The 24,413-nt window shown below is 40.2% G+C and overlaps 1 protein-coding gene across 3 annotated transcripts in view; it reads left to right on the top strand.

Moving 5' to 3' along the window:
- LOC122781243 (importin-13-like) overlaps positions 1–23,490 on the top strand; it is a 30,362-nt gene extending 6,872 nt beyond the window's left edge. For 2 of the 3 annotated variants that reach the window (XM_044044840.1, XM_044044841.1), the window contains exons 4-23: positions 462–818; positions 2,165–2,418; positions 7,648–7,788; positions 8,409–8,550; positions 9,149–9,315; positions 9,586–9,706; positions 9,987–10,134; positions 10,836–11,017; positions 11,465–11,491; positions 11,649–11,783; positions 12,860–13,012; positions 13,753–13,833; positions 13,946–14,083; positions 15,240–15,336; positions 17,764–17,816; positions 19,340–19,406; positions 19,493–19,551; positions 19,656–19,745; positions 19,893–20,074; positions 20,387–23,490. In XM_044044840.1, coding sequence (XP_043900775.1) covers positions 462–818; positions 2,165–2,418; positions 7,648–7,788; positions 8,409–8,550; positions 9,149–9,315; positions 9,586–9,706; positions 9,987–10,134; positions 10,836–11,017; positions 11,465–11,491; positions 11,649–11,783; positions 12,860–13,012; positions 13,753–13,833; positions 13,946–14,083; positions 15,240–15,336; positions 17,764–17,816; positions 19,340–19,406; positions 19,493–19,551; positions 19,656–19,745; positions 19,893–20,074; positions 20,387–20,483 — 2,691 coding nt within the window. In that variant the 3' untranslated portion in view covers positions 20,484–23,490. Of the gene's footprint in view, positions 1–461; positions 819–2,164; positions 2,419–7,647; positions 7,789–8,408; positions 8,551–9,148; positions 9,316–9,585; positions 9,707–9,986; positions 10,135–10,835; positions 11,018–11,464; positions 11,492–11,648; positions 11,784–12,859; positions 13,013–13,752; positions 13,834–13,945; positions 14,084–15,239; positions 15,337–17,763; positions 17,817–19,339; positions 19,407–19,492; positions 19,552–19,655; positions 19,746–19,892; positions 20,075–20,386 lie in introns of those variants that run through there. The other variant, XM_044044842.1, reaches the window with a different exon arrangement.
- The last annotated feature ends 923 nt before the right edge of the window (positions 23,491–24,413 follow it).

The raw sequence follows: 24,413 nt of genomic DNA, 5'->3' as shown, positions 1-24,413 counted from the left end.
CATATCTGTGTGCTTCATTGTGATTTGAGTCCTTTAACATTGAGCACCTGCTTATGTCCAATACTTACACCTCCACTATTTAATAATCTTTATTGTTCTTTATCCACATACAATGTCATAATACACAAATCAATCAGTTATTTAAAAAATAAATAAATCAGTGTTTCCCAAAACTATCTTCAAAGTCAAAGAATTCAAAAAGTATTCACATTACACTCACAAATCTGAGAATTTGTTTCTAAAGGGTTTAGTAACTGAGCACTGATTCATTGATTTCTGCAGCCCTTGTGTGAATGAAGGTTTTCTGAGTGTAACACACTGCCTCAGCTTTATTTTGTTAAAGATTAAATTCTATTTGTTCTTGTGCTTATAAGTAACATTTTCTGTTTGCCCACACTTTTCTGTATATATATTGAAAAACATTTTGTAGTATTTGCATTCCTTCTGTTCATCTCTCACAGGTGCCAGAAATCCAGTATTTTGGTGCTAGTGCACTTCACACCAAGATCTCTCGTTATTGGTCAGACATACCCTCAGACCAGTATGAGTCTCTGAAGACCCAGCTGTTCTCCCAGATTGCCTGCTTCTCCTCTGGCTCCAAGATGGTGCTCACTCGCCTGTGTGTGGCCCTGGCCTCTCTGGCACTCAACACAATGCCGGAGTCCTGGCCGGGTGCAGTAGCAGAGATGGTGCGGGTGTTCCAGGAGGAGGGGTGTGGGGTGGATGGGCGGGCACGTTGCCTGGCGCTGCTGGAGCTTCTCACTGTCCTGCCTGAAGAGTTCCAGACCAGCCGCCTGCCACAGTACAGAAAGGGACTGGTATGTCTACAGGGAACTGCTTCTCCCAGACCTTTTTTTTTTTTTTAACCTGAATTTTTTAAATTTGCTAAACTTAGCATTTTGTGACCTTAGTCAGCCACGTCTTGAGGTTCAAAAATGGCTGAGACTGAGAAATTAGCAGCAAATACTTGTAGTTTATTCTTGTTTCCTGATTATGATTATCTGTGTATATTTTGATATTCTCACAGTATATATTGTGATTTCAGTGTCTAACCTGTCATGTGTCTGTGTTGAGCATTTGTGTTGGGTTGCTGCTTCAGGTCCATAAATATATTATATAAAGAAAATAATAATAATAATAATAATTTAACCAGTTTTAATTTTATTGGAAGACTTTTGTTAATAAATTATATTTTGTCTAATTTATTAATATCATGGTAGATCAGTGGAGTTGTCTTTCTACTTGAAGGCTGTGAGTTCAATCCCTGGCTCTGCAAGTCTACATGACAAAGTTTCCTTAGCAAGAGCATTCCTGACATGTGAATGGATATAAAAAAAATATGTGATACAAAATGGGCTCTATAAATAGATACCACTATTTTATATACTACTCCCATAAGTATCTTTGTTTCAGTATCTAATAATGCATTACATTCATTCATTCTTACAATACTCTGTGTTGTTTAGGCTCTTTTGGTTCCTACAGTAGCTAAAACAGACAAATCAGACAAAGTTTCTTTATGCAAACAAAGAAAAAGAACACCTGGAGTAGTCCTCTGTTTTGTTTTTTTACACTAGGCAGTTTCACTATTAGATGTCACTTATTCTGACACCCTATATCCTTAAATTAACTCAAACTCAAACATTTTGTTGATAAAAAAAAACATTTTACATTAGAGTACAGTAATAACATGGTAACAGTTTGGATACAGTATGGTAATAAGTTTGTAATAGGGTAGTAATATTAAAGCAATAACATCTTGTAATAATACAGTAATACAAATGTATATCAAAGTAATATACAGGTAATAGCCTTGTAATAACTATAGGCTACCATCAGTGTAATACCTTTACTTTTTTTGTTATTATTATTATTTTATTACCAAACTATTATTATAGAAATGAGCTTTTATTACCATAATAGTATTTTCCTTTTACTTAATTATTACCATACTGTTACCATGGTAGTACTGTCTCCAAAGTTTGGAAAGATAAATTCTCAAAAGAAAGATCTAAAGAAAAAATACATATTGATCTGATTAAAAATAAAGGCTCAGTGGCACCAGCATCAAACACTTGATACCTAGGTCTCCTCTTCAGACAGACGGACAGTGTATCATGTGAAAAAGACTGCAGTCCAATCCATGTTGTCATCCTCTCTCTAGGTTCGGGGCGCCTTGGGCCAAGAGTGGGGGTCAGTGTGTCCCTTACTGCAGCAACTGCTGAGGCGGACAGACAGTCCCGGGGCAGTGAAAGCTCGTGTGCTGCGCTGCCTGTCTTCCTGGGTGCTGCTGGATGTTCCCCTCAGCGAGAGTGAAGCCCTGGTGCATGACTGCTTCGCTGCACTGCCTGACCCTGAGCTCTTCGACACAGCAGTTGAGGCAATAGTCAATGCCATCTCACAGCCCGACTCCCAAAGGTGTGTGCTGTCATGGAAATTGCATGAAATAACATCAAGTATAAACACACAAATCACTGTATTGCTTTTACTGCACACATTTGTGTCACTGGGTCCTCATAGTGGCATCCACCAAAGTAAAAGGCACAAGAAAGTAATATTAATAATAATATGACATGTAGAAGTTACATTCAGGAGATGACAGAGAGGGAGAAGACGGTTTAAAAAAAAGTTACATTAGCTAACAGCAGGAAACAGACAGGTTAGGCATTGGAGGATGGTTTGGGAGGGATGGAGAGAAGGAAGGAGGAATTGATACAGGGCAAGTTGACAGCCAGAGGGAAGAGCGCAGCATTTCTCGGTTGGCTGGTGTTGCTATGGTAACAGAGCCGGGGAGAGATGTCATCATGCCCTGGCTGATTCAGACATGGCAGGCACCCATTACTCCTCCTCTCGAGAAAAGGGTAGAAAGAGAAAGAGAGGGCGGGGGGTGGCGGGACGATGCAAAGAGAGAAAGTGTGAGAATAAAAGACTACATCCTCCATACCTCTGCACAGCTGCTGACAAGTGATTTTAAACACTGATGTCATGTCAAACAAGCAGGTGGTGGGAAGACGATTAATAGATGCTGGAGTTACAGGTAGAACCTTCTCAACCTCAGCAAGTGTTGCTGAGCTAATAGGACACACTACATTAGTTAGAGATGGGGCTCTGGTTTCTTTCTTTTTCATTTTCTGTTTCTATTTATTTTTTTGTATCACTTGTGTAGAACTGATCACAGGTCTCCATCATGTGCATGTTTCCCAGTGTGTGTGTTTGTCAGATCCTCCCAAACGTCTCTACTGCCTGATTAGTGGCGTCTCCTGAGACGCACTTGGCCTCTGTTTGTTAGTGCACTGTGTGATTCATGGACTTGCGTGCGAGTAGATATCGTACGTTTGATTTGTTTTGCTTCTAGGTGATAAAAGTTAAATAAATAAATAAATCCCTAAGAAGACAGAGTTTTAAATTATCTTTGCATGAAGTTGTGCTCACATTTGCAGCTTTTTTAGAGAGGAGAGGAGTATGAAGGTCTCCTATTAGGGAGAGAGGAGTGAAATGGGAGCAAATGCTGAAGGATTTTGATGGGGGCTTGGAACTAATAGCTTGAGCAGCAGGGCTGGGTATTGCTGCTGGTCACCTTAATCAATGTTCCAATTCACAAGCTCCTGATTTGAGTCCATCCATCTTCTACTGCTGTATCACAGCTTTTTATAAAGGGCGAAAGGGCGGGGTAGGTCAGGTCGCCAGACAGTCCTTCACATGGCTACAAATATCGCTTTTCCATTACATAGTCCTGGCACGACACGCCTCGCCTCGGCACGGCTTTGCCATTAGTGATAGTACCAGATACTTTTTTACCAGTACCTGCTCCAGACTGCCAGCCACTGATTGGTCAGAGTGCCGTCATAGGAAGAGGCATGAGCGCAACATCGGACACAAGAATCAAACCGAACAATGGCCAACTGTAGATTAGTTAAAATGACTAAAAATCATCAAGATGTGTGTTAATATCCAATATTTAACAAGGAAATGTTTAAAATCTCAATATTTAACAGAGGAGTCTGGTGTAATTAGCGACAGCACTGCTGAAAGCTGGTGATTGCGAGCAGCGAGCCGCATCACAACCCCTGCAGCTGTATTTCAGTTCAGTGACTGTGTCAGATGGAGTCTGTGCTCTGGTCATGCAGGAAGTCCTGAATGTTTCTGTCAACAAATATTTTTTAATTAACGGAGTGCACTGAAAACGACTGCTTTACAAGTCACTAGTTTGTGTGTGTCACGTGTAAAACGATGTCACTGCAGCTTTATGCAGCCGAGCAGACAAATGTTTGACTCTAACCTGGCGCTTTATTAAAAATATTAGATTAGATTAGAATATTACATTTGACTATAAAGTAGTTACACTGATTCACTTTATATTTAATATGACCACACAGTACAACTCAACAGTCACAGGTGATTTTTCAAACTCAAATGTTAAAAACCTGTTCAAGTTCAAAATATTGAGCTTAGAAATGCATCAGACATTTTAATGTAATTAACACGTTGTCCAACAGAGGGTGCTGTGAGCACAGCTTGGCCTGCATCCATGCCCTCTTTGCTCAACAGACTTGGACAATAGTGGTGTTATGTTTGGAGGTGACAGTGGTGGACACACAAACAAAACTGTTCTCAACAATCACAACACCAAAGCATCTGAAAAACTGGAAGCATTTGTGGTTCTACACCATAGATGGTTAAGTAATTAACAAATCTGCAGACTCCGCTGTTAGCTTAGTTGTTAGCTTCACCTGAGCTAACAGTTTGTGATCACGCGAGACTATCACAGTCAAGTCTTACATGATTGCGATAGTCTTATGAGATTAGTGTAAGTAATGGAATGATGTTTAAAGAGCAATCTCTGGATTTTATTTTGGATCTTCAAAATAAAATTTAATATGAATTAGAAAAAACTTTTTTTAACCCAGCTCTAGTGAGCAGCACTTTATTTCTTCCCTTGTCCAGCTGTCTTGCTCCATTATCGCTCACAACATCTAAAGCACAGGAAGAGGAACTGGTTTTTACAGTAAACATCATCAATTTCTAGATGTATTTGCCCCACTCAGCCACATTATTAACTGATAAAAATGTGATTTACTTTTGTAATTGTGAGCAGTAGAGCTTTGATTTATTCTGCTCCTCGTGACTCTTTTTTTTTTGCTCTTTCCCTGTCAGTCCTGCAGACAGATACACTCACATACACATACTTCCACACACATCGACAGTGGGCACATCTGTACAGTCAGTGTGTGTGTGTGTGTGTGTTGTTAGTGATTTGGCGTGGAAAACAAACAGTAATCTCTGGAGTTGTCTGCAGGGTGTGAGGTTTAGTCCATGTCTTAGAGCGCTACTTCCTTTTTCAAAAGTCATATCTCACCTTTTGTATTTCCTGCTTTGTTGTTTATATATTTACTCTCTTTTCTTTGGACTCAGCCTTTCCCCTTTCTCTTCTTCTGCCATTATTACTAATCCATCCTCCCTTTCTCTTGTTCTCTCCCTCTGTTTAAACACATTACAATCAACTCATTTGGGGGGATGCTATTGGTCCAGCTGCATCCTGTTGCCAGGCAACCCATTTCCCCTGTCTCAGAGTGTTGCAGTAATTGCAGAGGGTATTCGAGGGGGGGAGGGGGGAGGGAAGAAAGGAGGAGGAGGCAGGATGGAGGGAGAACATGTACAACAGCAGGACAAGGGAGTAAAAGAGGTTAGAAAGGAGGAGACTGCAGTCTGAACACCCAGAATGTCACCTTTTATGAGGTCAATGGAGGAACACGTACACATCTTTGCTCTGCTTTTAATCACATCCACTACAACACAGAATCCTCTTTTCCAGAGCTAAGAGTGCATGACCTGCATCTGCAAAACATCTTGTTAAAAATGAATGAGCCACTGAGTGCAGGAGAGCAGTCTTTCATTGAACACACACTCACACATGCTCACTCTGTGTTATAGTAAGGGCAGTCAGTGTCTGTGCAGCTCCCCCATAGTCACTCCCTCAACAGGACACAGAGGATGTAGGCCAGCACAGACACAGGTCCAGGATTATTAGATGGAGGGCAGACACATCTCAACAGGGTGGAGCTCTCTCCTGAGAAGGCTGAATCAGCATGGACTGCTGAGCAGGAGGACTGGGCTTCATAAGGCAGTGCCATAAATCCAGCTTCCCTGCTCAAAAGAGGACCTGAGGGAAATTAGAGTAATAAATGCTTCCCAGTTCTGTGGGAAGAGATGCATTTAACCTACAGAGCAGAGGATGCACATCTGCGTCATTATTTCTAGCCTCTTTTTTTAGCTGCCACTGTTTAATAAGGGATTATATTAATGCTGAAAAAATTGAGAGGAATACAACAGAGGAATAGAACCATTGAATAATCGAATGTTCTTTTTTTTCTGCAATGTTGGTTTCAGTGTAGTTGAGGTTTTTTTCATTGGGTCTCATGATTTATTAATAAATTGAAGAAATAGATGAATGAAGTGACTAAAATAATAAAATTCACTGCAGATGAAAGACGTATTGTATCTCTTTTACACTAAAATCAGCAGGCGTATGTTTTTGTTCATTGTGTCTTGTACAACATCATGCACAGACACGCTGTAAAAGCACCTCAGAGGGCAGTCAAATGTTACACTTTAATATTTGGTTGTACTTGAATATTTTTTTATTTCCTCTTTCAAACTGAACAAAATTAGGAGATATTATTCTAAACAATTATATATGTTATGTCATGCTTGAAAATATGGAAACTCTGTGACTAGACATCCAAAATAAAGTCGAAGAAATAAAATGAGTGTGCTCACTGCCGATGGGTTCTGTAGCAGATAAAAACCTGTGTCTATTACCTGGAATGAAAGCCAATTATATTGTTTCCCATTGCAGACAAATGGTAGACGTTAGCAGGTGTTTGTGTTTTTTGGGTAAAGAGGCTTTGCAGTAGTTTCCCTGGTTTATTTTGTCCAATCCAACCTTGCCATGTCATTGATGAATATTCATCAATGTGGACTTGCGTCATTATTGATGTTCTCATAGAAGATAAAGCACCACTTCCATACCACAAAATCCCCTGGGACTTACACACACATACTGTTTACAATTCGCATCACTCACATATGCACACAGTGTCCTCTGTGACTTTCAGGCGCACATGCTCGTGCGACCTTCATCTCCAAATGTCATCCCTTCACTGGGCGTCATTAAGGGTGAAAAGAGGATGTTGTCATATGACTAGATCTGAGCCTGCTTTGAAGGGTGTGAACTCTTGTGTGTGTTTTAGCTGGAGCTAATAAAGATGGCTGAGACAGCAGGAGGAAGACAGAATAACATCTGACAGCAGTGCAGCTTTGAGCAGCAGCTCTGAATAGATTTTCTGGTTCCCCAGAAGATGTGTGGATTTTTAGGGGTGGGTGTGCTGGATCAGAGGTTAGACTGACACAGACTGTGATTTGATGTGAAATGAACACCTATTGTCTTGAGAGGGAGCAATAAATACATCAACATAGCTATGAGCAGTGTGAGTCAGATTTATGTTTACCAGTCGAGGCTCACCGGTTGTGCCTGTGATGTTCTTCCCCTCTCTACTGTGACTGCTCTCAACACATTTTCTTCAGATGAACTGAACTCTAAACTGTCAGTTGTGGTGTTTTTCTGTCTGTGCATTTGTGGGTCTTTAGATATGTGAACACTTTGCTGAAACTGGTGCCTCAAGTGCTGGCCCTCCAGGAGCAGCTCAGAGAGGCTGTTCAGAATGGAGACATGGAGACCTGTCATGGTATCTGCCGGATCGCTGTTACACTAGGGGAGAACCACTCCAGGTGAGTGCACATAATTTTCATCCAGGCTGAACAATTTTGTAAAAATCTAATTGTAATTTTTCTTACATGTGTTGCCATTTGATTTGTAATTATAACAAAGTCCATAAAAAAAAGAGTTCTAATGCTCCATTTTATGGAGCATTAGAACTTCCGATAACAATAGAAAATAAAGTTTTCTATAATTTTTCTAAGGAAATGTAAATTGCTTCCAATATGCATGAATTTGTTTCTGCACAAAACACTGTTCAATCAAAAGAGAAAACTTATCAAAAGATGTCTTTGTTTTATAAAGTAATTATAAAAAGGACAATAATTCACACTCACACCTAAAGTCAATTTAGAGTGTCCAATTTGCTTTTAGTTATAATTAAGCCCTCATTTTCAAATCAATTATTGATCAGTCTTTGGTGGGATTCTTATATTCTTAATTTCAGATATATTTAAAGGAGTGATTATAAAATGTGTTTTACCCAATCCAGTAACAAGACACTGATCTTAGCCACTCCTTAAAATCGCTCTCAACAAAATGACCCAACAACAACCATCTCTGTTTGCAGACTTCAGACCTTAATCCACCAATTGCATTGAACGACTGTTTCTTTTCTCTCACTTTCACGCAGGACTCTGTTGGAGCAGGTGGATCACTGGCAAAGCTTCCTGGCTTTAGTCAACATGATCATGTTTTGTACAGGAATTCCTGGCCACTACCCAGTCAACGAAACCACAAGCTCCCTGACACTTACCTTCTGGTACACACTTCAAGTAAGAAATGTTTAAAATCAAGATTTCCCTCTAGCTTAATATCAAGGTATTATTGTGGTAGTTGGACAAAAAAAAAATCACTGCACTTTTTCCATCTGACACATTTTTCTAGGCTCAAAATAAGCTTTGCTCATTGTGATACGATGAGGTCCATTAGGCTTGAATCAGTCATCTTGTCACAGTTTAAAAGCTCATGAATATAAAAACAGAGCTAAATATACATGGTCATTATAATTTATGCATTTTTTGGTATAAAAATAATTCTGGCATTTGTCTTTCTTTTAAAAGTAATAAAATGCAGCTGCATATCTGAAAAGATCTACTGTTATGCACCATAAACACCTTCTTGTTTAATGTGAGCTGTTTGATGTTGTCTATGTACAGTGCCTTGAGATAATGTATGTTATGATTTGGCGCTATACAAATAAAATTTAATTGAATTGAATTGAATTGGTAATGTGAAGATAAAGATGTTTTAATGATTCTAGTGGTGTTGCTTTTAAAAAAGTGTGTAGTTACAAGCCTTGTTTGGGAAACATAACCGATGCCAAGAGTAAGACTGTTCTCTTCTTCTCGTCGCTTATATCTCCCTCCTCAGGATGAAATCATGTCGTTTGAGTCAGATAAGCAGGCAGTTTATCTGCAGGTCTACAGGCCAGTGTATTTCCAGTTGGTGGACGTTTTGCTACACAAAGCCCAGTTTCCATCTGACCAAGAGTATGCATCCTGGTCCTCAGATGAGAAAGAGCAGTTCAGAATTTACAGGTATGTGTATTTCTGTGTGCATTTGTCAGGTATATTCCTGTTGTGTACATCACTTTTTCTGCTGCACACTGTTGCGTGCATGATTCAATGAGTGTTTCAGAAATGACTCACTGACAGGATGATAGGTCAGAAAATGAGTGTGTATTTTCTGCAATACAATCTCACTGGACTGATGCCTAGAGGGCATAATATCTGTGGCATATTGATGCACATTTAATTTTTCTCGATTGTGTGACCCTTGAAATCTCTGTTTGCACTTCTGTCGTTCAGGGTGGATATCTCAGACACACTCATGTATGTGTATGAGATGCTTGGAGCAGAGCTGCTGAGTAACCTGTATGATAAACTGGGGCGACTGTTGACAAATGCAGAGCAGCCCACGTCATGGCAGGTGGGTGAGAAGCACAGAAGATTCACAGAATCCAGCACTAAAAAAAACCACACACACAAAAAACAACAGTTTTATGAATGAAGCTTTTGAGGAGCATTGGAGAGCATTTTTCACATTATCATACAGACTGTATGTTTTCAGTCCTCATACAAAATCCAGTTTCTATTATCTTAGCATTTTTCCATGCTAATTGTAGATACTTCTCACTTGTGATAGTTGTTATTATAACAGCTTTTCTTAATTGTTTGCACTGTACACTAACAGCACTCTCCTCCTCCAGCACACAGAAGCTTTGTTGTATGGCTTCCAGTCCATAGCAGAGACGATAGATGTGAACTACTCTGACGTCATCCCAGGCCTAATAGGACTCATTCCCAGAATCAACATCAACAACGTCCAGTTAGCAGACACAGTGATGTTTACAATAGGTAAGACAAATACTGGTTGTCCTAACAGATGAAGTGCAATTTACAAGAAAAGTGTAGAAAAGTGGCACCTAGGGTCGGCACAGAGAACCGTCGCCTCAAAGAAGGAAGATTTGTGCTTTGAACCTGATGGCCAGCTACGGCTGGTGTTTCCTATTACAGGTACTGTCAGCAATGTCATTTGGCTTACGGAAGGAAAAGCCCTTCAACTAAAGGCTTACCTAATAAAATATACTCTTTCTTCAGTAGGCAGCAGTGGGTTAACAACTTCTGAATGTCATAATGTAAAATAGCTAATTATCTCAATTAACTTTGTTGCTGGAGCTGCGAGTGAGTGGTTTACAGCCAGAAAGTGAACATATTTTTATATCACAGACTGAAGCAGATGAGGGGCTGAAATCTGTTTTCCCTTCTGTCCATGTTGTCAGTGAGAGCAAGCGGTGAATCACGAAAACGGCAGCATACTATACTGTTATAGTTACGTTAGAATTACCTTTATCTTGAGTATTTTACTGACAGCAGCTTGACAGGGGTGGGCTGTTGCAGAATTGTAATGAACCAATTTACATTTCTCGTAACAACATGTAAGGTCTTTGCCCTCATTTCACTCTCTGTCAGTTGAAATGAAGGTAAAATTGACAGTGTTTGAGTCCAGTGACACACAGCTGGTTTCTCAGTCAGTATCTGAACTGTTCTCCCTTTAGGTGCTCTGGCTGAATGGCTGGCAGATCACCCGGTGATGCTCAGCAGCGTTTTGCCGTTGGTTCTTCAGGCTTTAGGGAACCCAGACCTCTCTGTGTCCTCTGTCTCTACACTGAAGAAAATTTGTCGAGAATGCAAATATGACCTGCCACCTTACGCAACCAACATAGTAGCTGTCTCTCAGGTATGTCTGTGTTATTTAAAAAAATATGCATGATGAATACATGTTTTTATAATGGTTTTATAATGGTTATAATGGTGGCCGGGAGAACACACTCACTATCAGTTTTACTGCACATGCACAATTAAATACAGAAATGTGCTGCAAATGCATGTCATAATGACGACAATGGCAGTGATTCCAGTGTACAAAAAATTGTGATGTAGCATGTTTGTTTGCTGTACCTAATTAAAGTGTATTTGTGTATGTGCAATATGCCAGTGTCACATTAAGTGCCTTTTTGCACTTTTACTTGATTTGTTGAGCTCTCCTGGCCACCATACAATAATACTGTAGCTTAACAGTTTATTTGCTCCTTTTCTATAGAAACAGCTTTTAGTCTTTGAAATCTGTTTTTCTTGTACGTTCTAAATAATGGACCTATCACTCAAATCTTCTTTTTCTCTAAAGGAGGTGCTTATAAAGCAAATCCACAAGGTCAGTGTTTGTCTTCTCACATTCATTCTCTGTCTGTTTTGACACTTATTTAATAACAAATGCAGAAGAAAATGATGTAACTAGTTTGTAGCCTGACAAATTATGTATAGACTCTCATGGTTAAACTGAAACAAAATCTGCTTGCCTCTCCCTGCAGACGAGTCAGTGCATGTGGCTGATGCAGGCTCTGGGCTTTCTGCTCTCCGCTCTCCCCGTCGAAGACATCTTAAGAAACCTTCACTCTCTCATCACGCCATACATTCAGCAGCTGGAGAAGCTAGCGGATGAGACGGTATGTGCACAAACCAATGTGTGACCGTAAATTTATACCAACAAAGAGCACAGGGGGACTCTGGCCAATAGAAACGTGTTTCTGTGTGGTGTCACTGCAGTGGAACATTTCTCTGTGGGACCAGATTGGATCCGACTCCACTCCATGGGCTTGTGACTCACTTTCTGCCCCTCATGCAAACACACAGCACAGCAAGACAAATGAATCGTTGAGATAATGAAAAAGTGCCCACACACACACACGCACACACTAAATAGTTGTGCCTGTTAAAATGTCAGATCTAATGGAGCCTGGAGCTTGTTTGTCACAGTCGATAGTTTAAATGTGGATCTAAACGTGTCTAAAAATAAACTGATATTTATTGAAGTTGGAGAATTTCTCCCGATCGCTTGTTCTGTACTCCATGAAGACCTCGGATGTTGTTTCATATGGAGCTTTTCATATCTCTGTCAGTATCTGTTCTCTACTCTCTTCCATTCTTTACTGTCTTCTTCCCTGTCCTCTTGTTTTGTGTCTAGGTTTTTGATGTATCAACATTACATCAGACTAACAAATCATGAGCTTTGTTTAGAGCAGAACAAATAGTGGCACCTAGTGGGGAGACCTTCAGGTTACATGACATCGGGGTGAACGACTGTGATGTCTGACGGGGTTGACGGAAAAAGATGGCGGGGTCGCAGTGTGCCGTTTTAGTAAAAGCATCTTTAATGTGAAGGGAATAGATTTTATATGACAGATGTGGCTGGAAGAGGGTGTGGCAGCCTCTTTGTCCCCTTCACAGTTGTTAAGTTTTGTTTCATCACCATGGAGACAAAGCAATAATTACATATTGCTAGAGAAACCCTAATTAATCATATTACCTTTGGGAGGTGGGAGTGTGTGTGATGAAGCCACTGGTATGAAAATGAGCCATTGTGTTCTGTTTTTCTCTCTTCTTCAACACCTACCCATGTTGTTGTTTCATATTTTTAAGGACAAGTATTAATATATTTTTTTCAATGAATAATGACAATTATTTTTTGCCAGCGAGTTAAAATAATGAATCTTAATTTGTCTGTTTCTTTTTCTTCTTTCAGCCTAATCCCTCTAATAAATTAGCAATCATTCACATACTGGGGCTGTTGTCCAACCTGTTCACTACACTTGACATTAGCAAGCAGGATGATGAGACAGCAGAAGGATCAGCGCCACCTGTCAAAACAGCCCCACCTCCACCAGGACCAAACCCGGTCAGTAACCACACACTGTCATTATTCTCTTCAGTTGGGTTGGGCTATAAGCGGACTATTAGCAAAAGACTTAATCTAGAGCCTTTTTCAGACATGAACTCAAGGCAGTGTTCAGAGAATTCAGTTGGGATATTCTTTATAGTTTGCTGATCATGTGTGACAAATGCAGCAGGAGATTGTCTGTGTGAGGCACGTTCACGACAGCAGGAGAATCTCCAGAGGGCGACGTCTGGCTTGTGAAAGCCAGGTTGCTTGCCCATTTACTCAATGTGGATCCTCCAGTGTTTCTCCTGCCGTGTTCTCACATGAGCTCACTTAAACCAGGAAGTTCTGCTGTCATCTGCATTCACACATACAGCCCCTCTGCACTAACCCTGGAGAATCTTCAGAGTTGGGTGCATGTTTGGAGGCAGTAGAGGTGTCAAAAAAAGAGAAAGATTAATGTAAAATTCATGATTCTTATTCTTATCCTCAAAGATTCTTAATTGATTCAGGTTTTATTTCAAAAGACCTGCGTTTACCTTACAGCATAGTAGAAAACAAAGGTTTCACTTTTATCAATAAAATAGAGCAATTCAAATAATAGACCACAGACATTGCTTATTCTGCTATTAGACATGATCCATGTGTAACATGCTAATATTTAATGCTACTCCTTGTTAATTACCAGTATGTTCTGTTAATTTTATTGAAGTTAAATGAAGTTTGTTTGTGTGTGTGTGTGTGTGTGTGTGTGTCAGGTGGTGGTGGTTTTGCAGCAGGTCTTTGCTCTCATACAGACTGTCCTCAGCAAGTGGCTCAATGACTCGCAAGTTGTAGAGGTTAGTTGTCAATACATGGACCACGTCCAGACTTCTGTAGAACTCAGTCCATGAAAAACACACAGAGATGCTGATGACATTCAAGTGAAACTGATCTCATGTCTCTCTTCAGGCTGTTTGTGCCATCTTTGAGAAGTCTGTGAAGACTCTGCTCCATGACTTTGCTCCTATGGTTTCTCAGCTAAGTGAGATGCTTGGGCAGATGTACAGTACGATTCCCCAGGCTTCGGCCCTCGACCTCACACGACAGGTACGCACGTCTGGATTCTGCGTTGTGTTCATAGATGAAGAGAGATTTTAGAGCTTTGGAAGAAAGAATGCAATATGAACTAATGAGCTATGCACCCATGAATCCAAGGTTAATAAGGAGTTTATAAAGCTAACAGCTTCAGTTCATGACTTGATTTTTAAGCATTCACTTAAATAGATTAGACATATAAACTCATTAAAACTTTAATTAAAATTCAAGTTACGTTTATTTCTATCACTCGGATATAAAATTTGACTCAGGCTTTTTCCCTCACTGATGATAATAATCTAGCCAAACTTGCTAATTGTAATTTTCGTACCAAAGTGAAATAGATAAAATGAATAAACTCAAAGAGCAAGTTTATTAGACCAAGCACCAACCAGTGCAAAGACCATGTTGTAGTGCAAGGAATTTTAGGATGTACATGACAACAGCTTCAGACAGGAAGCTCTGTCAGCAGTATGAGGAGACCAAAAATCATTAATGTTGGCTGTGGGTCTTTGTGTTAAAAATAAGTTAAATCTAAGTATAACTGTAAATCAATTTCCTCTAAGGGTTAATGATTTTTAGTAAATATGCAGATAAGGTTTTTCTGACTGATTGTAGATAATTGGGTTTTTCAGTCGTTTTAGTTCAGTACTCATTGTGTAATAGGTTTAAAATGTAATCACATGTCACCATCAAAGTTTCTACATTGTGTTGTTTTACAAGGATGAGGGCGTAAACATATGAACTGTTTACATTTTTTAATCGGCATAGAAGATATAACGGTCAAAAATATAATGGTTAAATCCCTTTGCCTTTGTCATTTTGCTAATTGCATTGTGTCAATTTGCCATTTTGATTTGAAATGAATTTGTTCACCACTTCACTAGATTTACAGTATTTAACTGAGACAAGTCTGCTCCTATTATAGAGCTTGTTCACTCACTGCACCAGCCTGCAGTGTTAAATGACACGAATAAAACATTGCAGCAGTATAGTCTTGAGTAGAGAATTCTGAATTTTGACCAACTGTACGTGTCTCACAGTGTGTTTAGCCTAATGCCTTGCATGTGAAGCCATTCTCTGATTTCGTGCCATAGTCCATAATAACCTGATGCCATGTGTGCATGCCCACATAGTGAGTGTCTAATTTGATGTCCTGCTGTTTCAGATGGTGCATATATTTGCTAGTGAGACAGACCACTTCCCACCCATCAAAGCTCTGTTTGAGCTGGTTACCTCGGTTACACTGTCCATCTTCCAGCAAGGTAGGGGGTCCAGCAGGGATGAGGCTGTGTTTATTGTTGAAGTCAGTGGTTGAATTCTTCTGATCATATTTGATTTCTTAGGTTCTGAAGTAGTAACTTAATGTTTTCGACTGCAGGGTGAAAAAGAAATATGTATGTGTGTATTATGTGTATGATAGTGAAATATACTCCTATTGTGAATATACTCCCATTGTGACTGCCGAAGTGCTGCAGCGTTTTCAGTTAGTAACTCGGCTCAGTCTGGAGGCCACAAACAGGCAAAGGTTAGAGGTCAATGAACTCTGCTGTCCATTCAACCTTTAAAAGTTTGCCCTTGTTACTCTTTAATGTAGCTGGAAACACAGTGGTCTTGTCTGCTCGGTGTGTTGAGAAGACAAAGTCTCATGATAATTTCATCACTGCCGCAGACTGTTGCTGCTCCTGATCATTGATTAAATCATTTTAAGTCCATTTTGGTTTTACTTTAAACTTGTACAAATGACATGTTGCAATGTTTACTATCTTGATCAGCCGAGTCTTTGTACCAATTATTTATAAATTTTACTTACTTATTTTGTGTTTTTACATGAACAGTGACGTGGATGAATTTACTGTTGCATGAAAATGACTTCCATCCTCATGTGCGTGACTCCAGAGCCAAACTAATGTTCGGATTTTCACCTAACACAAGATGGACATGGAGAAGATGATAAATTTAATTTTAAATTTAAGACGCCTGGCTTATAGTTCTTGTATCAGGAATGTCTGCCTTCCCTGCCCTCTCATCCCCTCCCCTCCTTTCCTTTTGTGTTGTCCCATTTTTCCTCTCTTCCTTTCCTGCTTTGACTGATTAAGTGATGGCTGCTTCTCCTTCTTGCCTCTAAACTCTTTTTTTTTCTGAGCAGGTGCCCTTCATTAGACAGTATCAGTGCAGGATACAGTCACAGCACTAAGCACAGAGGTCTCTTCCTTAGGCTAACCTACATGCTACCCCATTTTCAACTAAAAAAAGAATCATATATCTTGCTTTGGGATTCACCTTCTGTCAACTATCTTGGTATTTTAGAATGCCGCTGTTTCCATTTTAGTTTGTGAACTCAGGCAGCTTTCTAGTCTGGACGGGCAAAAATGTAGTCTATTGTTAATGACGATGCAGTTCCAGCATTTACTACCTGATTGGTTCTTAGTGGCCACAACTTCACAATCAGCTTCAGTTTCACCCTCTCCTCATTGTTGACTCATCTGTGTCAACATTGTTGACAAATCCTTGACCTTGATGTTTTTTTTAGTATTTTTAAACTAAGTAAATGAGTGCACAGGAGAGAATCAGCTCCCTGCTCACACTGGCACACACATGCCTAGTGTTCCTGAATAGTCATACGGTATTCTTTTTTAGGTGTGTCAGTGTAGAAGCAGATTACTGCTGATGTGGAGCTGAAACCCTTGTCTGGAAATGCTGTTTTCAAATAAAAACATAGTGGTATAGATGTAGCCTTATCCAGTCCAGGCCAGTTCCACACAGCTGAAGCCACTGTGTGGTTAGACTGAAGTCCTCTAAATAAGCCCTGTACTCTCTAAAGGAGTTGTGTGTGTCTGTGGATGAGGGATGGAGGAGGGGTATTGAGCAGGAAACTTGTTTGGAGTCTGGGAACAGCTAAAGCTGGGCGCTCACTACAGGCACTTGTTCTGGTTGACTATGAGTTTGTTGTTGGAGACGCTCTAACATCAAACTTAGACCATGTTTGAAAAACAGGAATCTCAATGCAGATTCTTCGGTCCAGAAGCTTCTAACAGAATTGTGTGTTTTAATTGTGCCTAATTTGTAAAGTCTTGTAGTTTGTGTCCAGCATAAGGGAGGTGGTTGTATCAGAATCTCCCTACTAAGTGTGACTCATACCGATGGTTATAGGTTCACCTTTGAAGCAAAGGGGTTCTTATTGACCAGTTCTGAATGAACCCTCGATGATCACCTCTCTCCCTGAGGCACATATTTCAATCTGAAAGGAAATGTGTTTGCTGTTTGATCACAACGATGCCAGCAGCGTCTCAAGGGGGGATGTGAAGGGGGATTCATTTAGGTTTGGTGCCTCTTTCCCTCCAAACTGTAACAGTAACAGAGGTGCCTCCTGGGTTCCCACTCCAAACCCACTTTTGTTTCTTTAGGTTTGTTCTTTTTCTCTCGTTACTTCTTTCTTTGTTTCTCTCCAAACAGACCCATGTCTTTGTCCTCTGCCTGTTTTTTGTTTTTGTTCTTCCAAGACTCTGCCAAAGCTTCATATGCCCTCCCCCCACCACCCCTTTGTTCCTTATTCACCTGAGAATTATTTCGATGAGATATTTTTGAGTTTTCTTTTATTTCTACATGACTGTTGAATCTATTCAGTTGCTGTTTGTATATTATTCTTATTCTCTTATGATTTCTTAAGTTTCATCTTTATTATATTTTAGGACCCAGGGATCATCCTGATATTGTTGATTCATTTATGCAACTCCAAGCTCAGGTGTGTTTTTGGTTTCTTATTTCATTCACTTTGTGTTTCTCTCTCTCTTTCTCTCTCTCTCTCTCTCTCTCTCTCCCTCTTACTCTCCTTTTCTCGTTTCTCTCCTTACTCCCCTTTTCTGTCCTCTTCTCTATCTCTCTATCTCTTTCTCTCCTTTGTTACTGGGCAAGAAGAAGTCCCATCACATAGATGCGGCAGTGGAATGAAACGTGAGGGGAATGTTTGAAAATGAGACACTTGAGTCTCTCCTCAAACTCTTTTGATTCCAACGGTCACACATGCCACAAATTATAAATGATTGATTACACTTAAATCTTTTTAATGGTCTGTAAAATCATGTTTATTAACTGAAGTGTCTGAATAGTAGTTGTAAATCCAGAGATATTCCTTTTATATAAATATATACTAATACTTGTCATATGTAGGGGAATCACCTTATGGATAGCAAAATATCTTCTTGTGAGATGACGGTGCCTTTTTTTTTTTAGATTTCCGTGAGGTTTAATATTCTCAGTGTGCAAGTAAATTTTCATAAATCACATTGCACTGTAATGTCTTTCAATTTATTGCAATAATAGTTTATGACACAGCTGATCGTGCTTCAGAAAGCATGTTAACGCACTGCCTACTATGTTAAGAATTTCATTTTGGCAAAATTTCGATACCATCATTTTTCTGCAAAGTCAACATCACGACACATTAGCTCCCTAGACTTTGAACACAATCAGGTGAAATACTTAAGTTCATGTACCACTCTTGGAAAGTTGATGTTATGTAGTCCCAGGTGACTGGTTTGTCTCGGAACCCACTCCCCTAAAGTCATTCCAGCCCAGAGCCAAAGCCCAAATGAATTAATATTTATCAAATATTAATCAATTCTGCCAAATTGGCTGGTGGCTCTTCTGTTTTTATATATTTTTGTCTTCCGTCTTCATTCTTCTTCCTTTGTTTTCTGTCTTTGGATAGACCTGACCTTCATCTCTCTCCCTTTCCCTCTCTCCCTCTTTCCTCTCTTCCATCCTGAATGAGTTCATTATTATGAAATGAGTTGTATTTCTCTTTATCTGCACATGTTATAATTACTTACACACTTCTGTTGCATATTCAGTCCAGTCAGCCAAAACAAAAAAAACAAAAAAAAAAACAGGGAACAGTAATGTTTTAAGTTAGACTGATTTCAACAAAACAAACCATCATTGTCTTTAGTTTGACTTAAGTTTCCAATGATTTCAGAGTTTGATTTTTTGCAGTTTGTTTGTTATACCTGCTGAGTTCTGCATTGGAGGATCTCTGTATGAGTTTGGATATAATTTTTCATAAACAGACGGAGAGAGCACTTTACAGCCTGGTAGGCAGATCTGGTCTCAGTCCTGTGTTGCTGTCAGATCCGGCTACCAGGCTGAGCTGGTATCATTGATAGCAGTATTTTGAAGGAGCTTATGCAGTGGAATGTGGTGAAGCAGTACCGACTGGGTTGGGCCCACCAGAACATGCTCTGTTTAATGCCTTTATCTGCCCCTTAGGCCCTCAAACGGAAGCCCGATTTGTTCTTGTCTGAGAGTCTTGACGTGAAAGCAGTGTTCCACTGTGGTAAGTTTGTTAGATTACACAAGCACACCCTGAAATGTGTGCCTGTCAGTATATTTATTTATGTCTCTTCCTCTCCCACCTTTTAGGAGTTCTGTCACTCAAATTTCCCGAATCTCCGACAGTCAAGTCAACGTGCTTGTTCTTTGTGAGTGCACACACGAACATGTGAAATCCGTGCAGACATTCAAATATTAATCACCATTTGTGATGTAAATGACTCATTTGGATTTCTCTGTGTTTCTGCGTCAGACCGAGCTGTTGTCTCGCTGCTCAGATGTGCCTCCGTTGGCCAGAGTGGTGCAGGAAGAAGGCAAGCTATTGGTGCAGGCCTTGTTGGAGGTGAGAAGCACCACATCACGCCACAGAAATGTTTTGTCATTTCGCTGTTGCTGCAGTTTGCCGTTTAATCACTCTCCAAAATGTTTTACTTTCTGTGCCATTGTAATTAAGTCCCTCATGTAAGAAGTCCCACTCCTCTCTCTCTAGGGCATCGGTGGCGGAGCATCTAGGAGTCTGATGGACCAGTTTGCTGAAGTGCTCTTTTCTATGAACAAGCACTGCTGTTCTCTGCTTGTTGTGTGGTTGAAGGAGGCGCTGCAGCTTCAAGATTTTCCATCGACTCGGGTCACAGATATACAGAAAGCCAACTTCTCACAGCAGATACTCCGGTATGTTGCCGGACCTTTTATTAGATCACTGGTTTCCAACCTTTTTTACTTGAGGCAACCATACTTTTAGTTGATGATGCACTTACTAAGAGCAGGAAAAACTACATACATTTTTAATGAAAAAACTTATGAAGATAAAAATTCAAAATCAGAAGGGTTTCGCAAACCCCATGTGGAACTTTGAGGCCCCATGGGTGTGAGCTTGTGCATTAGACATGGTTAGAAGATGTCAGTCTAACTGGTCAACCACATAATTATTTCACATATACTTAATAATTTTATTTTTTCTCTTTGCCTCCATCTGTCATGCAGAGAACGAGTGAATAAAAGGAGGGTAAAGGACATGGTGAAGGAGTTCACACTGTTGTGCAGAGGGCTCCATGGGACGGAGTACGCTGCTGAATACTGAAACTCTACTTACCCTTGAACTCTCACCTAAACGTGACCTCTGCCCTCAGTGCAAACCAGCTGGATGCCACAACAACGCAGTTCTCACCAACACCGTCAGTGACGCAACCATGAAATGATTGTAAAGATTACCTGCCCCGCCACAAGACAAGACATGGAACCATTCCCGCACAGACCTGCCGTCAGATTAATGGACAAACATTAAACCTTCGGTGGTTTTCGGGAGGCTGACCTCTTTGCCCGGTTTTTGTTTTCTCCTCTGAGGTTGATAGTTTCTCCTCTCCTTTCAATGCCTTTATTCTTTTTGGAAGAGCTCCGAGCAGCACATCCAGCATGCTGCCTCATGCCTCCTTCTCCTTCTCTGTCTTGTTCTGCCTTTTTAGATCTTCCTGTGGTCCCTAGGTTGTTTCCTGGTGATTAGCATCCATATGAAATGGTAGTGGTATCGTACGTAGCAACTTGACATTATTTTTCAAAAGCAGAATCAAATTAAGTATATAAATGTATATGTATGCATATAGAAAGAAGGTGGTTGACAGTCCTGCTGCTGCTAATGGGAAGACAGAAGAAGCAATATCAGGAGGAGATTCTGCAGGAAAAAAAGGTGCAAAATGCAAATCAGTGAGCCAACGTGTCAGACTGAAACAAATTTCATAGTAACGGTGATCATGTCCACGAAAACAAACATTTACCATGAATGAATCAAATAACTGTGAATCCAAGAAGAGAAGGTCTTTGATAGTAAAAACCTGGGGTGATGCCTTCAACTGGACACTTCAAACTACTCTCTGCCACTAACGCTTGGCTTGTTACTTGCATAAATGGAACTTATGAACGTGTTATTAGGACTTCCTGAATGCAAACCTTTCAGAAAACAGACATAACGGGTCATGAGTATGATAGGTAAGGTCACATGGGCTCATTTTGAGAAAACAACTCCATTTGAACGCGGCATACTTACAATATGTACTTGATCCAGTGGTTCAAAGAGTACTTAAAGGTCCGGTGTGTAGGAATTAGTGACATTTGAAGGTGATACTGCAGATAGCAACAAACGGAGGACACTCTGCTCACCTCCCCCTTCCCTAGCTTGCCAGTGAACTATAGTGGCCTGTGCAGATCAGAACACTCTTCTTAAGTCTCTCCACTCGTTCACTCTCTGTTGTTTCCTTTTTCCTCTTTTTTGGTTTATGTGGGGCAGTGCTCCTCTTCATTTGTGTAGTGAGTTTCCACTTCAAAACACAACATTCCCATCTGTTTGGGTTGTAGAAACATGGTGGCACAAGCTGGTGATGCCTGTAAAACAAGGCCCTTGCATTAAGTACATAAAAGGCTCTTCTAAAAGCTATGGAAACCAAAAGATTGTTATTTCAACAGGGTTAAACACTTACATGAACATATTTATTGGTAGTTCATTCAATTTCTGTCAATCGACCCTCCTCAATGTTGCACACTGGACCTTTAAAGGCAACATGCATTCTAGCTACCAAGACAGTGGCCCGATAATGACACAGGAGCACAGAGAGGACAGTGATCACTCTCTGCTTTAGACTTCAGTACTCTACTGCACTGTAGATATACATGGGTAAAATGTGTTTCCCAACATCTTATAAGGCTGAATGTTGCATATTGTACCTTTACTTCAACATTTACTCCTATGAATACCACTAAGAAGTTGGTATTGCCAAATTATCATGAAAATATTTTATGTATGCCTCTCTGGGAGGGGTTGACTGGAGGAAACAAACCTAAGAATATGACTTGGACTAAAACAGTCAGCTCTTTTGCCCAGCTCTCTGTGTAAAGGGCCATACCTCACACACTCCCACCCAGTCACACCGCAGTCTTCTTGGATTGTATAGAGTAGTTCTTTTGCAGTGGTCCCTTAGGTAAAGCAGGACTGCCTATAGTGAGGACAGTAGTCGCTGGCAGCTGGAAGAAGGCACAGGACTGAATCAGAGAGGATGAATAATCCTGATGTTGGACTGCTTAGTCACTGTAATCGTGCAAAAATATTAATCAAGTTGTGAATATTAACAGTAATTGCTGAACACTTATTTGTATTTGAGTGTATGCGTGTGTTCATACCTGTATGAGAGGTTGTGTGTGTGCACAGATGTAACTTTTTTCACTTGTTCAGTGCACTTATATTGGACCTACAGTACACATCCTTCCTCTTCTCTTTTAAACAAAGACCCTATTTGTTTTTTGTCATTTTCCTCTTCCTCACACTATACTCACTGGGAGTACATCATTCTTACAGGCCGATCAGGCACATCCAGTACTTCACTGGATGTTCTTCTACTCATCACCACTCACACCCATTCATTGAACGCCCTTATTATCTGGATAATCATCTCGGTTATATTCCTGTTTTTGACACCAACAATGTTTGTCATCAAGCCACCCAAAATGTTTTCATTTATCTGGGTCCCTGCTTTGGAGAGGACCAAGAAGGATTAGAGTTTAGTGACTGAGAAAGTTATTTTGGCATTTCCAACAAGAATTCTGTTCTCAAGCTGGGAGACATTATTGATGAAGTGATGCAACGGCTGTAAAATACAGTCTAAAGGAGTAGCAGGAGCAGTTGACATCTAATGACACTCACCATCAAAACGTACTGTGTGGTCTCTGATAAAACTTAATCTCAGTCTAATCCTTCTGTCTTATCCAAGGTGCCTGCAGACATGTAGCATGTGTGTGTTTTGAGGGGGTAGGGGTTCGGGGTTCAGGGGACAAACATTCAGTGTGGAAGACACTGTAGAGAGACATGATTTTGATTGAGACTGGAGGCAAAAATCAGTTCTGAAGTTAGAGCTGCCCTGCCACCAAGTCTGGTTTGAACTGTGAATGACTGGCTGTTAAAACACTGATCTCCTCTTGTCTGTAATGTGGTCTCATTCTGAGGTGAGAAATAAAGTAAATGTTCGTCAGGTCAAAGAAAGGAGTGGTAGGAGGGGAGGGTGATATGAAATGTACATTGTTTTTTTTTTGTACCTTGGCTTTAATTTATTAAATATATCTAAGACTGCACCTCCTGGCTCTTCTTTGTGTCTGTTCTCTGCTCTGTCTAAACATTTGCAGATTTAATTTGTCCAAGCTCCTGAAATAGTTAAGCCTATCAAAGTTCAACAAGAAACTTTTATTTTATGGAATAAGAAAGGTTGCGTAGGAGTTAGGACGTTTTTAATGAGTTAGAACTTTTTCCATTGGTATCGGCAGGGCTGATGCTCTTATGAGAACTGATACTGAAAATCATTAAATGACTTGGTCATATATAAATCACTGCAGCAATGAATAAAAACTGATGCATGTATAAATGAACAGAATAGTAGCAGGCACAGTGCTGTGCAAAGGGTTTGCACAGCACTGTGTTTATCTTTTAATTATTTTAATGAGCCACAAAATGCAGACAGCTAACAGGAGAAAAATCTACATGAAATTAATATTTATTTATATATTTGCACTATAACTACCTTGTGTCTTGTTGTTGCACTCAGTCTTGCCATGGATTATGACCTGTGACATGAAACTTTTCCACAACCTCACCTCACCGGCTTTAAGCCTCCTTCACAGCTGTGAAGTCAAATCAATTTTATTCATATAACCCATCACAAACACAGTTTGCCTCAAAGGGCTTTTACAGTCTGTACATCAAGTGACACCCTTTATCCTTAGACCCTCATGTCAAGTAGGATTTATGTATTTAATGCTGCATATTGTGCTGAATGGGCATGCTCTGACTGTGACCCAGGTACCATGACTACCAGAGGACGTGGCTCTGAATGCTGCAGCTGCTTAGTTTGCTTATGCCTTGGCCAGGCTGTGAGGCTGGAACTTCAAGTCAAATGTGAAGTTTGATGCAGACTGGAGACAGCCTTTGAAGTATGTCAAGTATGTGTTATGCAAAAACCATCTGGCTGGATATTCT

This window comes from Solea senegalensis, linkage group LG14 (assembly GCF_019176455.1).
Source record: "Solea senegalensis isolate Sse05_10M linkage group LG14, IFAPA_SoseM_1, whole genome shotgun sequence".
NCBI classification, from domain to species: Eukaryota; Metazoa; Chordata; class Actinopteri; order Pleuronectiformes; family Soleidae; genus Solea; species Solea senegalensis.
Note: the sequence above shows the minus strand (reverse complement) of the source record. Positions and strands in the feature narration are given on the sequence as shown.